The sequence below is a fragment of the Symsagittifera roscoffensis genome, chromosome 10 (genome assembly GCF_963678635.1).
Source record: "Symsagittifera roscoffensis chromosome 10, txSymRosc1.1, whole genome shotgun sequence".
NCBI lineage: Eukaryota > Metazoa > Xenacoelomorpha > Acoela > Convolutidae > Symsagittifera > Symsagittifera roscoffensis.
Window position 1 is genome coordinate 32,966,723 of NC_087071.1, and position 21,737 is coordinate 32,988,459.

Here is a 21,737-nt window from a genome sequence, read left to right on the forward strand (position 1 = left end):
AGGTGTGACGTTTTTGCTGGTTTTCAGAAAAATATCTTTTTAAGAAGGCTTCAGTTTAAAGTTTCTCAAACTGAAAATCTTGCGTTTAAATGCGACTGCTTAATTGCTTTTACTTTCCGAGATGTGACGTTTCTTAGTTCATTTAACGTTATTTTTAAAGAACTTATATAATATTGCATAAAAATTTTTTGGTTTTTCAAAACTTGTATAAAAAAACTTGAATAAAAAACTTGGGTGCTGTAATTGGGTGCTGTCAGAGTACACTCAAAGGATGCAGATCTTATTTCCAGTATATGCGGTTTTTATGAGTTGTTAAAAGTTCGAAGCAACGGAGGTGCTTTACACGCTAGTGTAAATAAAGTTTAGTCTCAATTCAATTAAATTAGCTTTTAATCACGATTGAAAAGACCAAAATGAGAGCTGTAGTTTACTTTTTGCCAAGCGCTATGTAAGGTTGATCAAAACCTTCGTGCAATTTATTTTTTATCTTAATTTTAAAAAATCGCTGCAAAGTATTGTGTCTAATTTTGAAGGACTGCAAATTATTATTTTTTTCCACCGAATTTGGAAGCGTCTGAAAAAACCTTAGACAGACCATCAAGAAGTTCATAGTATCATGAGCTAATTACAATTGATCTGGCAAGAAAAGCATTAAGAGAATTTAGCAAGTCGATATTACAATTTCTTTTATTTAATTTAGTTGCGATTTTCAAAATTTTATTTTATTTCAGGACTGGAGTTCAGTGAAAAGGCAATAAAGTTGCTGTCAGAAGAAAACAACTTCAATTTGGTCGAATCTTCAATTGAAAGTTTCGGCAAAATATTCAAAAGTCTAGACGGAAGAATCCAGATGTTCAACGGAGATTTGTTCCAGTTTTCGTCTAGATTCCTGAATGATGGCATAGAAATTGGCGCTGTACTCGACAAAGGGAGTTTGATTGCTATTGACCCGGAATTGAGGGGAAAATATTTCGAATTGATGAAAAATCTCTGTGCCGAAAAATGCAGGCAAGTTTATTTCTTGATTAAAAGTTTAAAAATGGTGCCTCTATGATTGAACTCTGGAATATCTTCATTTTCACTCCCGCCACGGTTTTCGTTTTTTAAAAAACTACACACCAAGAAGCTGGAAAGTGTCAATTATCTGTATGCCACTAATTTTTGATTTGTTTCATAGAGCCAAAAAATCAAAGTATTGTTTTGTCTTACCCTTGCGATTAGCAAGGGTAATGCAATCGTGTACCAGAGTTTTCCCTGTTCAAAGAATGGTCAATTTTGTTGGAATGATATTTTTCAATACATGCTCAATTTCATTAAAATTCAAACAAACTATCTCATCTTAGTAGTAAATAATTGTAGTAAGTTTCGGAGTAAGTAAACATCCTCCCCCTAAACGGCTTTGGGTGGGAGGATGTTAACTTGGTCCGAAACAACTTCAATAATTACCTTGCAGAAGTAACTACCACAAGCCTGGATACAAGTTAACATCCTCCCACCCAACGCTGATTAAGGGCAGGATGTTAACTTGGTTCTGAGTTCAGTCTACCAGAAGATTATTTTACAGGCAGCGCTCACAAAATTTAATTCAAAAGGAACGCTGGGGTTGAGGATCTAATTTTGGTATTTTTTGCGGGGGGGGGGGGGATTTCTGGAGGATGTTAATTTACTCCATTGTTTCTTGCCTTAGTTTTGGTTTGTAGGGTTCATTATGATTTTTGTAACATAAGTTAACAATTGACGGCAAGCTAAAATAAGCTAAAAATAAAATTGTGAATCATTGTAGTATAAGTTATAATTCACCAATTAAACAATCTTCAACCTAAAATTAAATGGCAATTTTAAGCCGTAAAGCCTGCATGTTCTAGGCTAAAATCTGATTAGCTAAAAAAAATTTTTTCAAGCATGTGAACCATCTCCCTCCTAAATTCAAGGGGGGAAGATTGATCACTTCGTGATCAGCGTTTTTCGCCAACCTTCCGTACCAGGGCGCGCGAGTTCAATCCACTTTTAACGAGCCACTACGAGTTTTTAACGTTATGCTTTTGACCTGGAAAAACAGAGGGGGTTAAATATCGTAGGGTTAAAGAGTGGGACACCTTCCATTCACTTCCCTCAGAGAAATCCCACTTTTTTCCCGGAAGAATCGGGGAGTTAAAGGAAGATTGTTTTAAATTTTGAAAAATTTCTAGTGTTTTTTATTTAATACTTTCATAGCCCAGCTTATATGTTTGTCCCACTCGCCGGATGAATAGGTTTAAATCCCAATCGGAACTTGCTCATTCTCATTTTCTTAGCTCGCTCATTTTCTAAAGTCATAGATATCAAAATATGGTCATTTTTTCTAATCAGAAAAGTTGTTGGTCGAGAATATCTGTCGCGCACTACCAAGCTGAGTGAACAGGTTCGATTCTGTCCGAAAAAAAATCTTTTCTAAATTTAGTTTTAACATTTCCGTTTGATTTGAAATGAGAAGTTTAGCTAAAAAATTATTTACTTCGGTTTCCACTGGTATCACTTAGTTGATTGTTCAATTTTGTTGAAAATAGATTTGAGACTGCTCAGTTAAACTTTTCTGATTTCTTTTGTTTTACTACTTTTGTCCAGTTGATTATTTCAATGAACTGTCACAAAAAACAGCCTCATTTTCAACTCTTTTCTTGACTGTCATCAAGTGGGTCCTCGCCAGCAACAGTTAGTGAAATGGTTAAATATTTGATCAAAATACCAGACGAGTCAGTTCGAGTCCCGGAAAAGCGTCTTCTTTCCGGGACTCGAACTGACTCGTCTGGTATTTTGGTCGAGGTTTTTTTTTACTTGATCGATTTGAAATTACCGATTTCATTTGAATAAAAATGTCTGCAATGTTTCTCAATTGATTAAATTAGGACAATTATATTAGGCTGTTTCGCGTCCCCGCAGGGGTTTGAGTGGATCAGCCCTACAGACTATTTTTCATTTAAAAATCTATCTTCGATTGTTCATATCAATTGATAATGAAGATATGCTTTTTATAATAAACTTAATGTGATTGGCACATTTGGTAACACGAGAAAGTGTGGAGCAGTCTGTCAGGTTTCAAATCCAAGATATTTCAGGTAAATCGCAATAATTGCGACGCAGATTGAAAGCACGAAATAGTGAACAAGTTCAAATAGAAAGAAGCCAAGGACACTGATTCCCGCTCGCGCCCTGAAACGGTCCATGAGTTATTAGCATGTATTCAATTGCACTACAAAATTACTCAAGGGTCACATTAAATTTTTTCTGTCTATGTATCAGTCTATTTATCTAAATTTGCGAGGCCGATTTTTTCTGAAGTTATAAGTTTGAGGAAAAAATGCGCTTTTGCGGCCAATTTAAAACACTTTTGCCCTGAATGTGTTTTAATCCAAGTTGGTCTACATATATCTTGTATCGGTAATCTTCTAAGTGTTTGTGGCGTTATTACGGAAACTTATGGTAAATTTTTGAACACAGTATTGAATATTTGATGATGGGAACTTGAATTTTTTGCAGAACAATTTTAAGATTGAATAATCAAAATTAGACATAGTAAAATTGTACCCTTGGAACAATTTGGCAAACTGAATTGAATTAAGATGCTCGCAAGCCACCCTTCCCCCCTTTCCCCACGATCTCGGTACGCTACTGGTTACCACCAATTTGGAACCTGATCTAAACTATATTTTATGATTGGATAAATTAAATGTTTTACCAATGTAAAGTATTTAATATTAACCAATCATGATCCATCTAACTAACAACCCACTTATTTGTAAGTGCTGAAGTTACTTGTAATTTCAGCACCAGAGAGATTTGAATTTAACTTAGAAATTAGTTGGACTCTCCCGAGCACTTCAGCAGCCGCAATAAACCAGTATACCCTAGATCTATTGAGCCTAGCAGAGACTAGTTAAACAACCTGAGACTAGATAGTATAAGAGTAAGATTAGGATCGGTATTAGACTAAGAAGTTGCACGAATCTATCCGGCCGAAAATAAGATAGCGTGACGAGCAGACGGTGTACCCTATCCGAAATTACTCTATGAGTTACACTTCGGTCCTAACTCATCTGGTGCGACCATAAGTCTCGAACAAGACCTTACTAGATTAGAATTAACCAAAAATAGATTAGAAATTAGACAAAAACATTTACAAAATGTTATACGACAATAATTTAATTGAAATGTCTCTCCGACTCAATAGATCAGAGCCAATATTCCGAACCATAATAGAACTACCCGGAATTGGAAGAAGACCTCGAACCAAAGACGACATACGACAAAGTAGAAACTTGCCGTATAGTTATATGATAGTTCGGCAAAAGCCAGAACAAACTTTTATATTTCGAATACTACTTGCAATGAATTTAGATTTCCATTTGCAAACATAAAACCTTGAAGTTACTCTTCAAAATCATTTAAGGCGCTAAACAAAATTAATATTATACAATAACGATTGATAAAAAGATCTAAGATCGTTTCCCTAAAACTCTGCAGTATTATACAAAACATGTTTGAAAAATATTTATTGGAAAACAAAAATAAAAATTAGTAGCATGACAATAAATGGTTAGTAATCATAAATCATCCTGTTGTTCCAGCTTCATCATCTAAAACATAACAGCAATCATCAACTCACTAACATCATAAAACACTAAATCTTTCCTTTACACACATTTAAAACTTTATTAAAACTTAAATTCACTTAATTTTAAAACCAGATCATCAAGGCTTATCCTTGGATCTTAAATCATTTTCTACTTAATTAAATTTTAAATTTGATCATCAAGGCTTATCCTTGGATCAAACAGAACAACTTTGTTCTCCCCCACCCACTTAATTAGTGTCTAACGACCTCAAACGTCGATTCACTACCCAACCCTTTCTAAAGACCCAAGACTAATAGAAATTTTTAAAACAAAACTAATCATTCAAATTAGGATAAACAGTGAAGAACTTCGGTTATTCATCCTTCACTTGACCCCCCCTCTTACCAGACCCAGGATAAATCTTAGACTTCGTAAGTTTAAAATAGTATCTAACGAACTACTCGCGTTCTAATTATACCTGAACCTTGTGGATCGATTTACTATTCTCCAACCCTTGAACACAATCACTACCCCTAAGTAAGATTAAGTAAGTTAACACCTTAGCTTATACTAGTCACGAGAAAGTAAAAATCATTCTTCGGAATCGATATACTTTTCTCTCCAACCCTGAACAAATAGACCCAGGTTAAGCTAACCAAAAAATCGTAAGAACTAACAGTTTAAGAAAATAGAAATCATTTAACAACCCTTTGCATCCGTCATTCTAAACCTTATGTCATTTAAAAACCAAGGAAATAAACAAACAATCATTTTACACAATTGTGAAATAGATAACAAAAAATACGACCTTGTAATCACACCTCATACACAAACAGTTGGATACATTCGAACAAAACGACAAACACTAAAGAGAAAAATAATAACTAAACAAAGACAAATAACACGAAAAAGATTTTCAAAAAATCGAAACGCATTTTCAGAATCAGAAACCAACAGTTTAGACGAACTTTACAAACTAAAAGAATCAATAGATAAAAATTGCCCACTTCACGATCAATTATATTTCTCTGACTCAGAAACAACTTCAAATTCATCACAAAGAGGAAAAAGAAGAATAAAAAAGCAGTACAAACACAAACCAGTACATTTATACAATTGGAATCAACCAATTCGACACATTAATAATTACATATTAACAGTAATCGAACGAAAAAATGAGTTCAACGCACACCCCAGGTGAAGAAACTCCAGATGATGATGAAATCTTTCCTTTTATAGTAGACGCAGATACTGATAGAGGACAACACATATTTTGTCAAAATTTACTCGTAAATTTATTTGAACCCGGAATCAGTCCATGTAAAACAGAGTTCCCCGATGTAAAAATCAAAAGACAAATCATAGATCACTACTTAAAAGATATATGCAACATAACACAACAGTATGGAATCTACTCCATAGAATTCACTTCCCCAAACCATAATAATAGAACATATACTATTCAAACAGACGATCTTGATTTAGAATTTTCAAAAGTTTTTTCAGAATATATAAAAAGCATCCAATATCATAACTCACAAAGAGCAAACTCCATATTCACCAATGAAGTTTTCGCAATAATATATAGTTATATTTCGATATTAGAAAACGAAATCCCACTAACAAATGTCTCACCGACAGAAACATCTAAACATTTGAAAGTACGACATGAAATTACACTACTCTCTAGTTATTTAAACATCATTAAAGAAAATTTCACGAAAGATGACGTTTCACAACATACCAAACACGATCTACAAAAAATTTTAGCATGGTTCATAATAGATTATTTCACACACAATATTGATTTAATTGCACAAGCAAGAAAAAATTTTAGACCCCAAAATTCGAACGATGATACCGCTATCACAGAACAATCAGATTATGTTTGGGACCCCGAATGGTCTCATCACGCATTTATAAGCTTTCCACAATCAATCTCAAGTCAAGCAATAGGTACAATATCTTACATAAGAGATTATGTAAGAGTAATACCATTAACAATTGATGCAACACCATTAAACTATAATACATTTTTACCCGATACACAAAATAATAGTTTAAACTCGACAGTCATACACAACGAAAACCTCAATGGAACTAGGAATCTTACTCAACAAGATATCCAGACACCATCACACTTCATAAATGAAGAAATTGTACACACAACAACTACACAACAAAGTATTTCACCAATACGCCCAAATTTAACAACACCAAGAAATACAAACCCTTCACAAACACAGGTAACCTTACAATCAACCGTTAAACCTTCGGTTGCTCCAAAATATTCCCATATGGATTACCAAACATACAGACCCATGACAATACCATCAAAAACACGCAAAACATTCACTAAAAACAACTTTGCAGACCATAATTATAATTATACACATCCATCAAAAACAAATTATCAACCACAAAGGAATTTTAATCAATATACAAAACCTCGAAACTGGGATAACCCAACGGCCCAATATAATTCCAAAAATTTTCAACCAAATCCTCCACAGGATCGCAGTGAAAATTACCCATTTTTTCAACAGAATAAAAATAAAAAACAAACATCTTATCAAATGGATTATTTATCCTCAGATGACGATTTCTTACAACCAGATATATTTGCACCAAATACTCAAGAATATCGTAGACAAGGAATACAGAGAACACGTACAAATCATAGAAATTTTTCTCCACAATCAATAGATGCACAACATCAACAACCAATTCAACAACAAAATCCAATTAATACACAATCTTTTCAACCAATTCAACAACAAAATCCAATGACTGCACACTCGTATCAAGCATCACAAATGCAAAATGAAATACCACTCCCATATTATCTCCAACAACATGAAATAACAAGAAAACAACTTTCAAATTTTTCTCAAATGCCAAATGCAGCAGAATCATTACAAATGACAATGAATCCATACCTTATGGGTGGATCATCAATAACATCAAACAAACCTTTAATGGTTTTCACAGGAACAGACCCTGAATACTCTGTAGAAGATTATTTAAATGCAGTAACAGCAAACCTGATTTTAAATATTGGACCTGAACCAATAAATACGCCACTACATCAAAATTGGATACATCGACGCACAGCGTTAATACAAACAACCTTAGATGGCGCAGCCCAAAAATGGTTTTCAATACTACCTCTAGAAATAAAATCAAACTGGAAAAGATTTACACAAGAATTTTCAAAAATGTTTGACTCCGAAAGAAACAAACAACAACAAAGAGTTTTATGTAATGAAATTCGCAGATTACCAAACGAAACCATCAAGCAAATAGCAGTACGAATCGAAACACTAGTTCGAAAAGCATACTCACTAAATACACATGACTATAAAAACACAAAGATGACAGAAATCTTAATGATGACCTTAACACCACAATTAAGGAAAATAGCAATAAAAAAGAGAGCATCCCATCCTTCTTCAATTCGAGAACCCGATTTAGATTTTCGAAAACTAGTAGACAAATTAGAACAAGCAGAAATCACGATGAAACTAGAAGAAACGGAAAATCTGAAATTACAATACGTTAACAGAATTGAAACGACTCCCACTAATATTAATAATATACAGGAATCAGAGACAGACCTCGTTGAAAAAATCACTGAAATACTCAATATCTACGAAAAGAACCCAAACTTTAAAGGCAAACCATCTTTCAAAAAATGGTGTAATTATTGCCGCCGATACGGACATAGTATTTCCGAATGTAGACAAAAACAGCAAGATAGTCAAAATAAACCTCAAAAATACAAAGAACCAAATAAATCATTCTATCAATATATGAAAAAAGATCAAAATCTACCAAACAAAAATGTATACAGCAACAACAGTTCAGGAAAACCACTTCCGAACAATACAAGTTATACAAGAAATCAATCCCCATATAACTCAAGTTATAGAGGAAGATCACCAGAACGAAGAAATACACAAAACTCATCACAAAATCACTACAATAGACCAAATAGTAGAAATAACTACTCCAGATCAAATTCAAACACACAACGATTTGTTTCTAGATCTAATTCCCAATCAAGAAATAACTACTATCCAAACAACCAATCACGAAATTCATCATACAATAGGAATAGAAACTACTCCTATAATAGAAATAGAAGTTATTCAAACAACCGAAACCAGAATTACCCGAACAATCGATCAAGGAATAACTCATATAATAGATCGAACTATAACAGACCAAACAATAATTACCAAAACAGATCGCGAAATAATTCACAAAATCGACACCCAAGTTATAATAATCGTTATAGAAATTATTCCCAATCACCACACCGGAATAATAATCACTATAATAACTCTAATAATCGTCATAGAAGCAGTACACCTAAACATCAAAGACAAATCAATCAAGTACAAGCTAACCCAGAAACAACATCAGACCCCCCAGGTATTGATGACACAGTAACTGATACGTTACAACTCAATCAAATAAACTGTACATCATCAGATTCAGAAAGTGATACTGAAAACACTCTTGCTATCAATATGATAAAAGTCGAAAATGACTATGAATCTGTCATATATGAACAACCCTTTCCATCACATATATATGAAAATCAATCAGAATTTCTTCAAAATTATTACACTACACCCATAAATTCCACACCAACAACGCAAGAAACAAATGCAAAAAATACTACAGAACAACCCAATCAAAATGTCAAAACAAAATGCTTGAATACACACCACATCTACCAAAATATACAAAAAGAACAACCCAAAGAAAAAATCTGGACAATACCATTTCTCTTAGAAAGCCCAAGAAATAAAGAATTTCAACCACCAGACCTTGAAATAGATTTTTTAATTGATTCAGGAGCAGAATCAAACATAATAAACATCCCCACATGGAATGAAATAAAAACTTTACATCCAAAGCTAACACCTCTTGAAACCTCCAGCAAACTAGCAACAGCACAAGGATCAACATTGATAAACTACGGAAAAATCCAATTATTTCTCCTCCCTACCAGAACAATGGAGCAAAGTAAAATTCTAAACAAGCCATTTAAACAAATATTCCATATCACTGATATTAAATATAATATCATTGGAATACCATTTATTTCAAAGTATATACCAACAATTAACATCCTAAATAGTAAAATATTAATCAAAGATAAATATACAAAAACAAAAGAAACATCCCTAACATTTTTTCAAAGATTAAACAAACAACCACCATTCTTTTCAAAATTTTATCCAATATATAACCAACAAAGAAAACACCTGAAACCACTATCAGGAAACATATATAATTTTTCAATCAAACAAGTTCACCAATATGATAAAGAACAAAACAAACAAAAATTTTATATGTCAGATTTTGAATTCAAACCTATTCATAAATTTTTCAAAATCACAATCTCATCAATAAAATATTTGAAAAATTCGAATTCAGATATTATTTCCTTACATGTCTATAACAACACACCTTACCAAGTAACATTACCTTTAGGACTTTTAGGATATTGTGAAACCAACGCTACAATATCACCAATACATGAAAAAGCCTATCGCGTAAATAATATACTCCAATTACTAGATATTTGCCAATCTACAATTCTTAATGAAGAATTATCTATAAATAATATAATAAGTAACGAAAACAGAAATACGGATTATTTCACAAAAACTCCATATTTCAAACCTACATTCAACATCAGTAACTACACAGAGGACCAACAAAAATTTTTAACAATGTTTAATTTCCAACATTCACAAATAACACAAGACGAATTCGAAAAGTTAGCCAAACAGCTAATTAAATATTCATCAGTCTATGCAACATCAAAATTCGATGTTGGCAAAATCAGTTCATCACTACATCTCCCATTAAAACCAGACGCAGTTTTCAAAAAACAGAGAGCAAGTAAAGTACCAATTCACTTACATGATAAAGTAAACAGATTACTCGATATTTTAGAACAGTACAATATTATATCACCAGTTAATAAAGAAGAACAACCAAAAGGCAACACATTCATCAACCCCGTTATCATTCTAGCTAAAGGAGAATCATTAAAAATCGTTCTCGATGCTAGATACCTCAATTCACTTATAGATGAATCAAAATGTAATTGGCCCATTGAACCAATACAAGTTATTTTAACAAAAATAAACGGCAAATACTTTACAACCGCCGATATGAATAGTGCATACAATCAAATGCCACTAGATGAACAATCACGACGTTTAACACAATTTGTTATCGGAAACCAACAATACGAATTTAACCGCTTATTCTATGGAATATCCATAGGACCAGCAGCATTTTCAGCTTTTATGAGCAAAATTTTTAGACCACTAATACTCAAGAAAAACGCAATCACCTATTTAGACGATGTTTTTATGCAATCACAAACAAAAGACGAGATGTTCAATGTTTTAGAAAAATATCACCAAATACTTCAGAACGAAAATCTGAAGGCCGCCCCCGATAAATCACACTTCTTTTTGACAAGAGTTAAATTCTTAGGACATAACAGAGAAAGAAAAACAATAACTCCACTGAAATCACGCATTGACGCTATTCAAAAACTTCAACCACCAACAAATAAAAAGAAAATCCAAGAATTCCTTGGAATGTTAAACTTTTTAAGTAAATATGTTTATAAAATGCAATTATATCTACGACCATTTTACAATATCCTTAGACAACAAAATAATTTTGAATGGAATACAGAACATCAAGCACGATTCGAAGAAATAAAGAAACTTTTAACCGAACAAATTTCAAATACAATCCCAGACCCTGATCAACCATTTTATGCAATGTGCGATGCTTCGAACTTTGGCATCGGCGCAGCACTATTACAATCACATAATGGTACAAATAAAATGAACCTCATATCAGCAAATTCTCGATTATTCACTCAAGCAGAGCTACGACTCTCAACTCTAATGAGAGAATGCACAGCCATAATATATACACTGACAGAATATGAATTTCTGATACTTGGATCAAAACATCCAACAGTTCTATTCACAGACCACAAACCAATCATTTTTCTTTTCACACAGAAATCTAACCCAAACCACCGAGTTTACAGATTTCAACTAATTCTAATGAAATTTCCAAACTTACATATAGTTTGGACTGCAGGAAAAAATCTTGCATTACCAGACACCTTAAGTCGAAATACACCACCTGAATTACTTACACGAAAAACAACAGTTGAAATACCCAAAAATATAAAATTCTACCTTGCAGAAAACGAAACAACACCTCGATTAGAATGCAAATATGCAGTAAAAACTGATATTGAACAATCACAAATAAATAATTTACAACATTTCCCACTTTATTTAGATTGTCAAAATAATCATTATGAAGTTGATTTACTTGGAATATCAACCTTCAAACCAATCCCATATTCTCAATGGATAAAAAATAACACCCAACAAAAACGAACAAAACAACACCTACCTAAAAAAGACCATTTTCCACTAATTGAAAAAGAAGATTTAACTGATAAAATAAATTTATCAGGACCACAAACAAATGATTCAAAATACACAATAAATCAAGTTTTTGACCTCCATGACCCACTTGATACAATACCCTTATCTAAATTAGAAATCGAAAACATTTTTCTCCCCCCAACAGAAACAATTACAATTTCAACACTGAAACAATATCAAAACCTTGACCCAGTAATTAGACAACTGAAATCATGGCACAAATATAAAACTAAACCTATCAAAGCAGATTCAACCATTCTAGGAAACAAAACACTCCTCCGATACTTTCGCAAATTTAACAACACAACAATTAACGAAAACACAGACCTTTTAGAGTATAACATGAATGAATCTACAGTTCCATGTCTCCCTTTAAGTATGATTCTTATAGCTTTTAATATTTCACATACACAAAATATTAAAGGACACTCTGGATCAGAAAAAACATATTCAAACTTTATACAAAATTTTTACTTCCCAAATGCACCAATTTGGATAAAAGTACTATGCAATGACTGTATAGTATGTCAACTAAATAAACCTTACCCAAATCAAAAACAAATAGCACAAAAACAAGATTTTAAAGGACAAAGTTTGTACTTTAATCATCGTATCTCATTTGATACTAAAGGACCAATTTCACCCTCATCAGAAGGAAACTCCTACATTATGGTAATTGTTGACGCATTTACACATTATGTAGCACTTAACCCAGTACCACATTGTAACGCTTATTACGCTTACACAACACTTTATGAACACTGGATAGCAAAATTCGGACTACCAGAAATTTTAGTTACAGACAACGGTACAGAATTCATAAATAATGAAATTATCACACTATGTCATTTATATAACATTAAACACAAACCACGTACATCTCATGCACCTTGGACAAACGGCTTAGTCGAAGGTATGAACCGTTCATTACAAGAATATCTTAGATGTATCATCAACGGAAATGATACAAAATATACCGAATGGTCAGCAGATGTAAAATTATTTCCCTTAGCATATAATTCACAAATTACGACAACTTTAGGAATGTCACCATACGAAATGGTTTTTAACCAAAAGCCACGCAAACCAATAATGTTTACAGCAAATTCTCATAAAAACGCACAAGGTTATTGTCAACCAAATAAAGACTCAATTTGTTATAACCTCCCATTACATACACACGATGAAGATCATTTTCATCACCCACAAATTCTTAAATTAGCCTCCGGTACACACACCGAATGGATTTTAAATAGAGATAAGAAACACAATGAAATTTACCAAAAAATAACGAAAAAGTTATTACAAAGACAAAACATAAATGACCAAATCAATTCACGTTTTACACCAGCTTCCGATTTAAAAATTGGAACATTTGTTTTAATACCTAATTTTAATACTCAAAAAGGAATTTCTAAAAAATTACAACCCCTCCGAAAAGGACCCTACCAAATAATTGCAAAACCCACTGATGTCACATATAAAATTACCGACTCAAACAAAAAAGAAATCGTTCAGCACCGAAACAACCTATTACCTTATTACCCAAAAGAATACGCACTCCGCGAATTAACTCAATTATATTCTTTCACAGGATTAAAAATCATTCAAAACGAACCACATCTGAAAAACACAGAACAAAATGATAACCCCACCGAAAATCAAAACACAAAACCAACCGCCACCAAAAACAATACACAAAACCATAAAGAATCTCCAAAACCAAGAAAAAATAGAAAAATGACAGAACAAATAATACCCCAAGAAGAAATAGACAAATCTGAACATAGAAAAACAACAAGACTCCGAAATCAACCACGTAAAAACTACAAAATGTTCATCCCCCAATCTAAAATATTAAAAAAAGTAGAATTTAAAAAGTAATTTTAAGATTTTATACTTCACAATCTTGAAACCTCCGTAACATTTTTCATTTCAATTTTTCAAAATAACATGCTCACAAGTACGCAATAATTCTAGTTCAAAATAGACCAATAGGATTCATCCAATCCGCCACTTTCTCTAACTCAAACTAAGATCAATTAGACGAATAATCTAGAACTCCAGGCACATCTCTAACTATAACTTTACAACCTCCAGGTCAAAAATAAGCAAACCACTCCAACTTGACAGCTAAAATAAATATCACCATAATACCGTACCCCTCCCTTATCTAATAACCCAAAGATCAACAATATTTCCCCAACTCAGACCACGAATACCCCCAAAACAAATTTGATAACTTAGCCTAAAGTAACAAAATGAAGATTTTAATTAGCCTAAAGTATAAAAATCTTACCATACCCCGGATCATTTGACAAACAAAAATAAAGAAAAAGACGACCTCCCAGTCACCATAAAAATTGCCCCCAACAATTTTTTACAAAACTCAACCCACTTGTCAAAAAACTAATAAATAATTCGACCACACTAGAAAATCGCCTCAAACAGCAAAAAATATTCGACCAAGAGATCATTTCTTAAATGCTCTTCTCTCAAACAGTTGCTCAAATACTTATAAATTTTAAACATTTTTTTTCAATACTTGAAGCCTTTATAATATTTCTTTTTGATATACTTGAATATTTTCTAATAATCCTAATCATTTTTTGTAACATTTTTTTAATTTTCTACACTATACTCGAACTATTCCTCCAACTTTCCAAAACCCTTGAATATATCCACAGGTACGATTTTAACAACTTGTCTAAATGATACGAACAATTTTCAGTAGAACCGATATTTTTTTATTGTTTGTAATTTTCATAACATTTTTATCATCCCTCATTTTGACAATATGTAAATGTATAAAGAAAGCAATCATCACATTTGCCCTAGCAACAATTTTTCTAATTATTTTTCTGGAAGAATATTATAATAAACATAAACCTTCCCACTAAAGTAAAAATTCAAAAATCCATCAAAAATTGCTACCCAACAGTCACAGAATCAGTCTTCACCGACATCATCCCAAGATAATCCAACACCACCTTCAACTACTCAAAATCCTCAAACATCTACACGAATTTCTTTTCAAGACAATCCATACACTTTTGAAGAACGGCACGCTCGTTTATCTGAACCACTAGAACCAGTTCAACGACAAGCATCCCTAAGTGAACCAACATACAATCTTTACCCAACACTACCACAAGAACTAAGTAGAATACGAAACCTTAGTCAAAACCAAAATACAGTCGAAATAAATAGACAAATTATACATCCTCGACGAAACAGAAATCTTCAAACTCCCCGAGTTCATTTTGATATACCTCAATCCCCATCACAAAACACTCCAGAAAACCCCATTGGTATATTACCAGAAACCCCTACGCTTCTTTCACAACGTAGCACCTCAAGCCTACCATCAGATTACTTAGGTTCAACACCAACATCTGAGCAAATACGTGAAAATCCCTTTAACCCCCCAAACCAGGCATCACGACTACCATATTGGACTACACATTCATTTACACAAGGTGAACCAAATTTAGTCAATGACCCCATAGATATTTCTACGGATACAACAACATCCTCATCACTACCAGAAACATTATCACTACCATCAACACCATCAATAAGCCAATTTTCACCACCACCCTTTAACTTAAATTTTCCAAATAATCTCGACGCCAGATATCGAGAACAATCATCAATAAATATTCCTTTAAGACTAGATTGGAATACATTCACAGCACCTCCACCATTATTTGGACAACATCAAGAAAGTAACCGCCTTCATAACTGGGCACTTAATAGATTACAATATCGCCAAGATATTCATAACGATATCCGTGATCACAATATTCAAATACTCCAACAAAACAGTTTACAATTAAAGTTTGAAATCACAGTTAAGTTAAATAACATTACCCAACATCCCTACCCATTAAATCCACCTAACATAACAGCTCAATCACTACCACCACCGTTTATAACTACTGAAGTAATATATAAATACGACAGATACACCAAAAACACAATTGGTTACATTACATTTTATAACCCATACTCAGGATTATCATACACATGTATATTCTAAAATTATTAATTTTTCTCCAACTCCCTTTTCTAGTAACCTCAAATCAAAACATAAACCCTTCCCCTCGTACAGGACCACAAGATTTATTAGTAACACATTACGATTGCGAAGAAAATGAACAAAAAACACTACACAAATATGCAATAAATCAAGTATCACAATGTGAAACAGAACCACAAGCTATAGAAACCACAGATATAATAGCAACACTCTATTCCAAAGCCCGAGCAACAACAGTTACAGGTTATAAATTCACAGCGACATTTTCCGAAAAGAAAGTACATTGTTCACAAGTCTCGAACGGAAACAAAAACCGACTTGACCATGAATCATTCTATCAAAGTAATATAGAACGTCTTTTACATCTCAATCCCGACGATTGTAAAAATGAATTACTTAGACTAAACATCACACGAAATAAAAACTCCCAAAGAAAATTAGTTAATTTTCAAGTTTTTTCAGACTCTGTACATCAATCACAACTTGAAAGACACCAAGGACATATAAAACTAGACGAAAAATACCCGTATAACGGCGCACACGGACGATTAACCTATGACCTACATGATAAACATTGGATACCACACATTGGTATAAATAACCCATCAAACTGCAAAGCAGACACGAAAAATAAAGGATACCAAGAAATAATGTTTTTCGATTGGAAAATACAACTCGAAAAAATACAACTCACACGAGATTTATCTGATAATACAATGATCTATCAAGGAATCCGACTACCTTGTAAAAAATGATCAAGGATATTGCGACCCTACAACGAGAACACAAGCAACAATTGTTTGGTTCCCCGAAGATACATGTACAACATTTCAAGTAGCAAAAATACACGCTCGTATGATAAAATTTCACGAAAAATATTTTATACAATCAATTCCATATGAACAAGTCCATCCATCACGGAAACTAAGTTCCGATTTTAGAAACATAGACAATATAGAAAATAAATTGACACGTTTTCAAATATATCAAGAAACAGAACTTGCATGTAAATACAGGAATCCACTTCACAGAACACAATACTCTGAAATATTAGTTGAATACGAAAAAGGATTCGACATGACCACTGGAAAAGTAAAAATCGACCCATATGCCACAGGTCATCCTCTAAACGAAGGAACATCCTATATACCAGTTAATTTTGAAAAAAGTAACGGACAACCTGGTGGACATCTAAAACCTTATGACACCAGAAGCACACGCTTACAAGAATTATCACTAATGAATACTACATATTTCGGTAATATCCACTATGATATTCATTTGGATATGAAACTAGACTATACAATTAGCCGCATTTTTCAAGAAATGTCACTCTCTGAATTAGAAACACTACACCAACTATGCGAATTAGAACGAACACAAATATTACAATCACTTGCACTAGCAGTATTAAAAATACCCTACGCAGGATACTTATTATCAGGAAATAGATCAAATTTTTTAGACTATGAAGGAAACATCTTATGGTTTTATACTTGTACCAAAAAAGTATCACCACTATACGTTTTTGAAGATAAACGATGTTATAAAAGAATCCCTATCTTTTATAAGAATAAAGTACATTTCGTGGATACACTTTCACGAAGAACCTATTTCTGGGATACCGCAGTCCCATGTGGATCAGAAAATAGCCACAATGTAGTACAACTAAACCCTGATGAAAATAAATATTATCTTCTCACTCCATATCCCACATTAATGCAATCACTCAAAAAATTTTCACCAGAAAGCATTCGCGCTATTGCTCGAAACCCAAATATAGACTTACAATCAATAGGAATCTATTCAAAATCAGATATTCAACATCACATTAGAACACAACAATTCCAAGAATTATTAACACAAATGGACACTATACAAAGACAATCAATAGACCAAAATTTACGCAAACTTGCAGAAACCGCAGGATTTGCCGATATCTACACCCAAGACTATAGCGGATATTTTAAAGACATTAAAGATTATATATATCTAAACGGTGAAAAATACCGTCCCCAAGATATATCACCAATTAACATTTTTAGCTTTGTTACACTCAAAAATGAGATCCTCGATTTTCTAGGATGGCCCTACTACATCTTAGAAAAATTGACTATTTTATACGCAATGTTTAACTTTATTGGATTTCTTTTCTCACTTTTAAAAGGAATCTACAACACATGTGCTATACACACACAAGTAAACAGACAAGCAAGTGTAGCACGCATACTATTTGCAGGATTTTTTGGAATCTTTTCTACATCTATAAACAAAATTCTTTTAGACGCACAAATAAAAGAATATAACACAAAAATAACAACACGACAAAATACATACGACGAAGAACATAACAATGTCGACACACAGCCAACGGCACCACAATTACCACCCCTACCAAATAACCATCCACTATCCCTAGTCCCACGAAATTTTCGAAATTTAGCAATCACACATAATCCAAATTTTCGACTCAATACATCACAAAGTCCCGTCCAACATATAATGACACACCAGTCACAAGATGATAATACTTATGAACAAATTATTGAACAACCCCATACCACCGCTTTTCAGTCTCAAAATAATCATTTTTTTAGCCCACGATGAGCCGCCAACTTGGATCACTACACCGATCAAATTCCCACCCAACCAATCTTACCTCCCCAATCCCAATAATACCACTTTTTGCTTTTCCGCCACCCGATTTTCCATCTAGCAATGTAACATCAGGCATGAATTCCGACACTAACTCACATATTTCAGTTTTATACTCCATCTCACAGCTAAATAACCCGAATATTGAAACCCCCGATGAATTTGCCGACTCAGAACCATCCCCATCCAATAATTTTCATAACCCTTCTAATTTTTCTCAACCTCCTTTTCAACCCATATTGTCCAATAACCCTGACCCAATCACTCCGACACCCTCTTATGCTTCCCAAGTTACCCCAACCTACTCCTCATACCAATCTGACCAATCATCTCATTCTCCAGACACCCCCCGAATCTCCCCAGAGCTAGATAATTTTATTACCCTCCAACAGCAACCCTACCACCTTAACACCCCGACCATAAACCAAATCTCCTCCACTACAATTTCATCCAATCCCCCTACACCCTCTTCAAATTATACTGAATCATTAACACCATCATCCACATCCACTATATCTTCACTAAACACTAATAGAGCTTACCGCACTTTTAAAAGAAAATTCCCCAACCATCCTTTCCCAGCAAAACCAGGAACAGCCCGTGAATACATCAACCACCCCCAGCATACTAACACTAAAGAATTTTTAGCTATCACCTTACCCTCGTTTCCACAATACACTTTAAACACCCCTCACGACGCTAACGAAACACGCAACTTTGTAGATGAATACGTTTTAATGCCCACTCTCTCTTGGACCTCATACTATCATTTCACTAACCCTCTTTGCTTACCTTTATCCAGCACTTCCATCGATATAGAACGAAACAAGGACATGCTATATCAACTCACTACACCACTAACCGCTAGACAATTTACTTACGTTGGATATAAAAAATCACTAAAAATACACACTGCACCTAGAGCTAATGAATATACATTAGAATACTACGATCACAACATCATTAGAGCTAACCAAGATCAATTCTTAGACGACGATCGCTTCGCTAATCCACAAATCACCGAGAAATTTTTCATCAAGACACCATATATATTTACACTAAACATCTTCGACCGCAAGTTTGATCACATTATTTCAGAAGCACTAACAGACACACAAGCATACGAAAGTTTTAAAGAACGCTTCCAAATATTTTCACTAACCTTTCATTTCCTTGCACCACACGAAAGAGATTTACACTGCTCACACGATATTATGTTGCGCACTAAACAAACACATACATACAGTTACTATCGTTTCATCCAAAATCACTTTGACCTCCACACACCCTCTAGACAACCACACCATCGTTTCCAATTCATCAATTCAAAATACACTTCACCATATTTCCTAAATTTCACATATTGTATTAAAGACACTAACCTCCATGGTATTCTTCGTAATTATGACCCCATAACCCAAATGTACATTTTCTGCCCCATCACCAAGACCTTCAACGCCGAAGAATCCCGACCCTTCCTTATCCCGCACGAGTTCCTACAACCTATAGAAATCCCAATTTTAGAATTCATCCACAACACTAAATTTAACCACAAATTATATAACTTAATCCAAAACACACCTTATGAGTTTGCAGTAGGCACTGAAGAACTAACCACTATTAAGGCACTTCAATTGCTCTGGCCACTGCTTCAAACTAAAAATATCATCCGCATCTTAGCTAAACTACTAACAACTTCAGAACTAATTCACGACATCTTCCCCCACGGTTTTTTCCCCGACGACTAACAGGTAAGTATGAATTAAGTAAATATTACTAATTAATTACAGTATTAAAAACTCACCATTCTTTATTCATGTTTTCTTTAGATTTTTAGCCTTCATCCTAGATCATCTGAAAAATTCACAAAAGAAAAATAAAAAATAGCAAACTTCTTCAAAACTGTTTAAGACCCTATTAAACTTTTGCACCAACAATTAAATAAATATAATACCAATGCAGTAAATTAATTTATAAAATTTCCCCCCAAAAGCAGTAAATCTACATATGATGAAAATTTGTATCTTAAAATTCCCCCATAACTAGCAGTAAATTTCTAAATTCTATGTAGTAAATTAATAAAATGCAATTGCAGTACTAACCTTTTGATATTTTCATTCATTCGCACAGAAATTCTATCCACACTCGCACAGCTCGCCCACGAAGAATTGTTTAAAATAATGAATTTCAGTTTCAAGTTTTCACACTCAACAACTCTAACATACAATAACATGTTTCAAACTTTCCTTTAACCCGGTTGGAAAGGAATCATATACTAAACAAAACTAACCAACGCAGCTTACTAAATACCACAAATCATAGAATAACAGCATGACTTAGAAAAGGAAACCAACGGTACCCAAACCGGATTAACCCAGTTTAAAACTGGATAATTTATTCTTTTGAAGACTATTACAAAGTCTTAGAAAGAAATAATAAAACACAAAAAAGTCGAAAGACAAACCCATACCACAAACAATTTGCTTTTTGGAAAAAGTACATAACCAACAAGACATAAGTAAAACCACAACAAACCCAACATAAAACGTTGTCACATAACAGGACCCCTCACAAACACCGCATGAAATCATACTCCCACTCCTGGCCTAACCCACCAGGAAAGGACGTCCTGAGCATGCTCTATAGCCGGCCTAACCCACCGCGCTACATCCACGCTTTGTGACCACACCTTTATTTTTAATAAGAGCTACTCAAGGGTGAGTAACTCTTCAAAATAACCGAACTAAAACAAAAAGCTTTTGTGAAAACAACTAACTAAAATCATTATAAAAAAATATTAAACTAATAAAAGTTTTATAAAATGTAAAATCACATGATGCAATATATAGATCAGAATACAACACCAAGGACGAACATCAAAAGACAAGACGACCTCACTACACTCGAGAGAGAATGACCAACTACAATCGATAT

At 33.5% G+C, this 21,737-nt stretch overlaps 1 protein-coding gene across 1 annotated transcript in view; it reads left to right on the plus strand.

Annotated features, from left to right (window-relative positions):
* Window positions 1–21,737, plus strand: part of LOC134855155 (peptidyl-prolyl cis-trans isomerase A-like) — a 442,729-nt gene that overhangs the window by 419,966 nt on the left and 1,026 nt on the right. Inside the window, exon 5 of the mRNA XM_063871570.1 lies at window positions 732–1,008. Within this exon, the coding sequence (XP_063727640.1) occupies window positions 732–1,008 (277 nt within the window). The remainder of the gene's footprint in view (window positions 1–731; window positions 1,009–21,737) is intronic.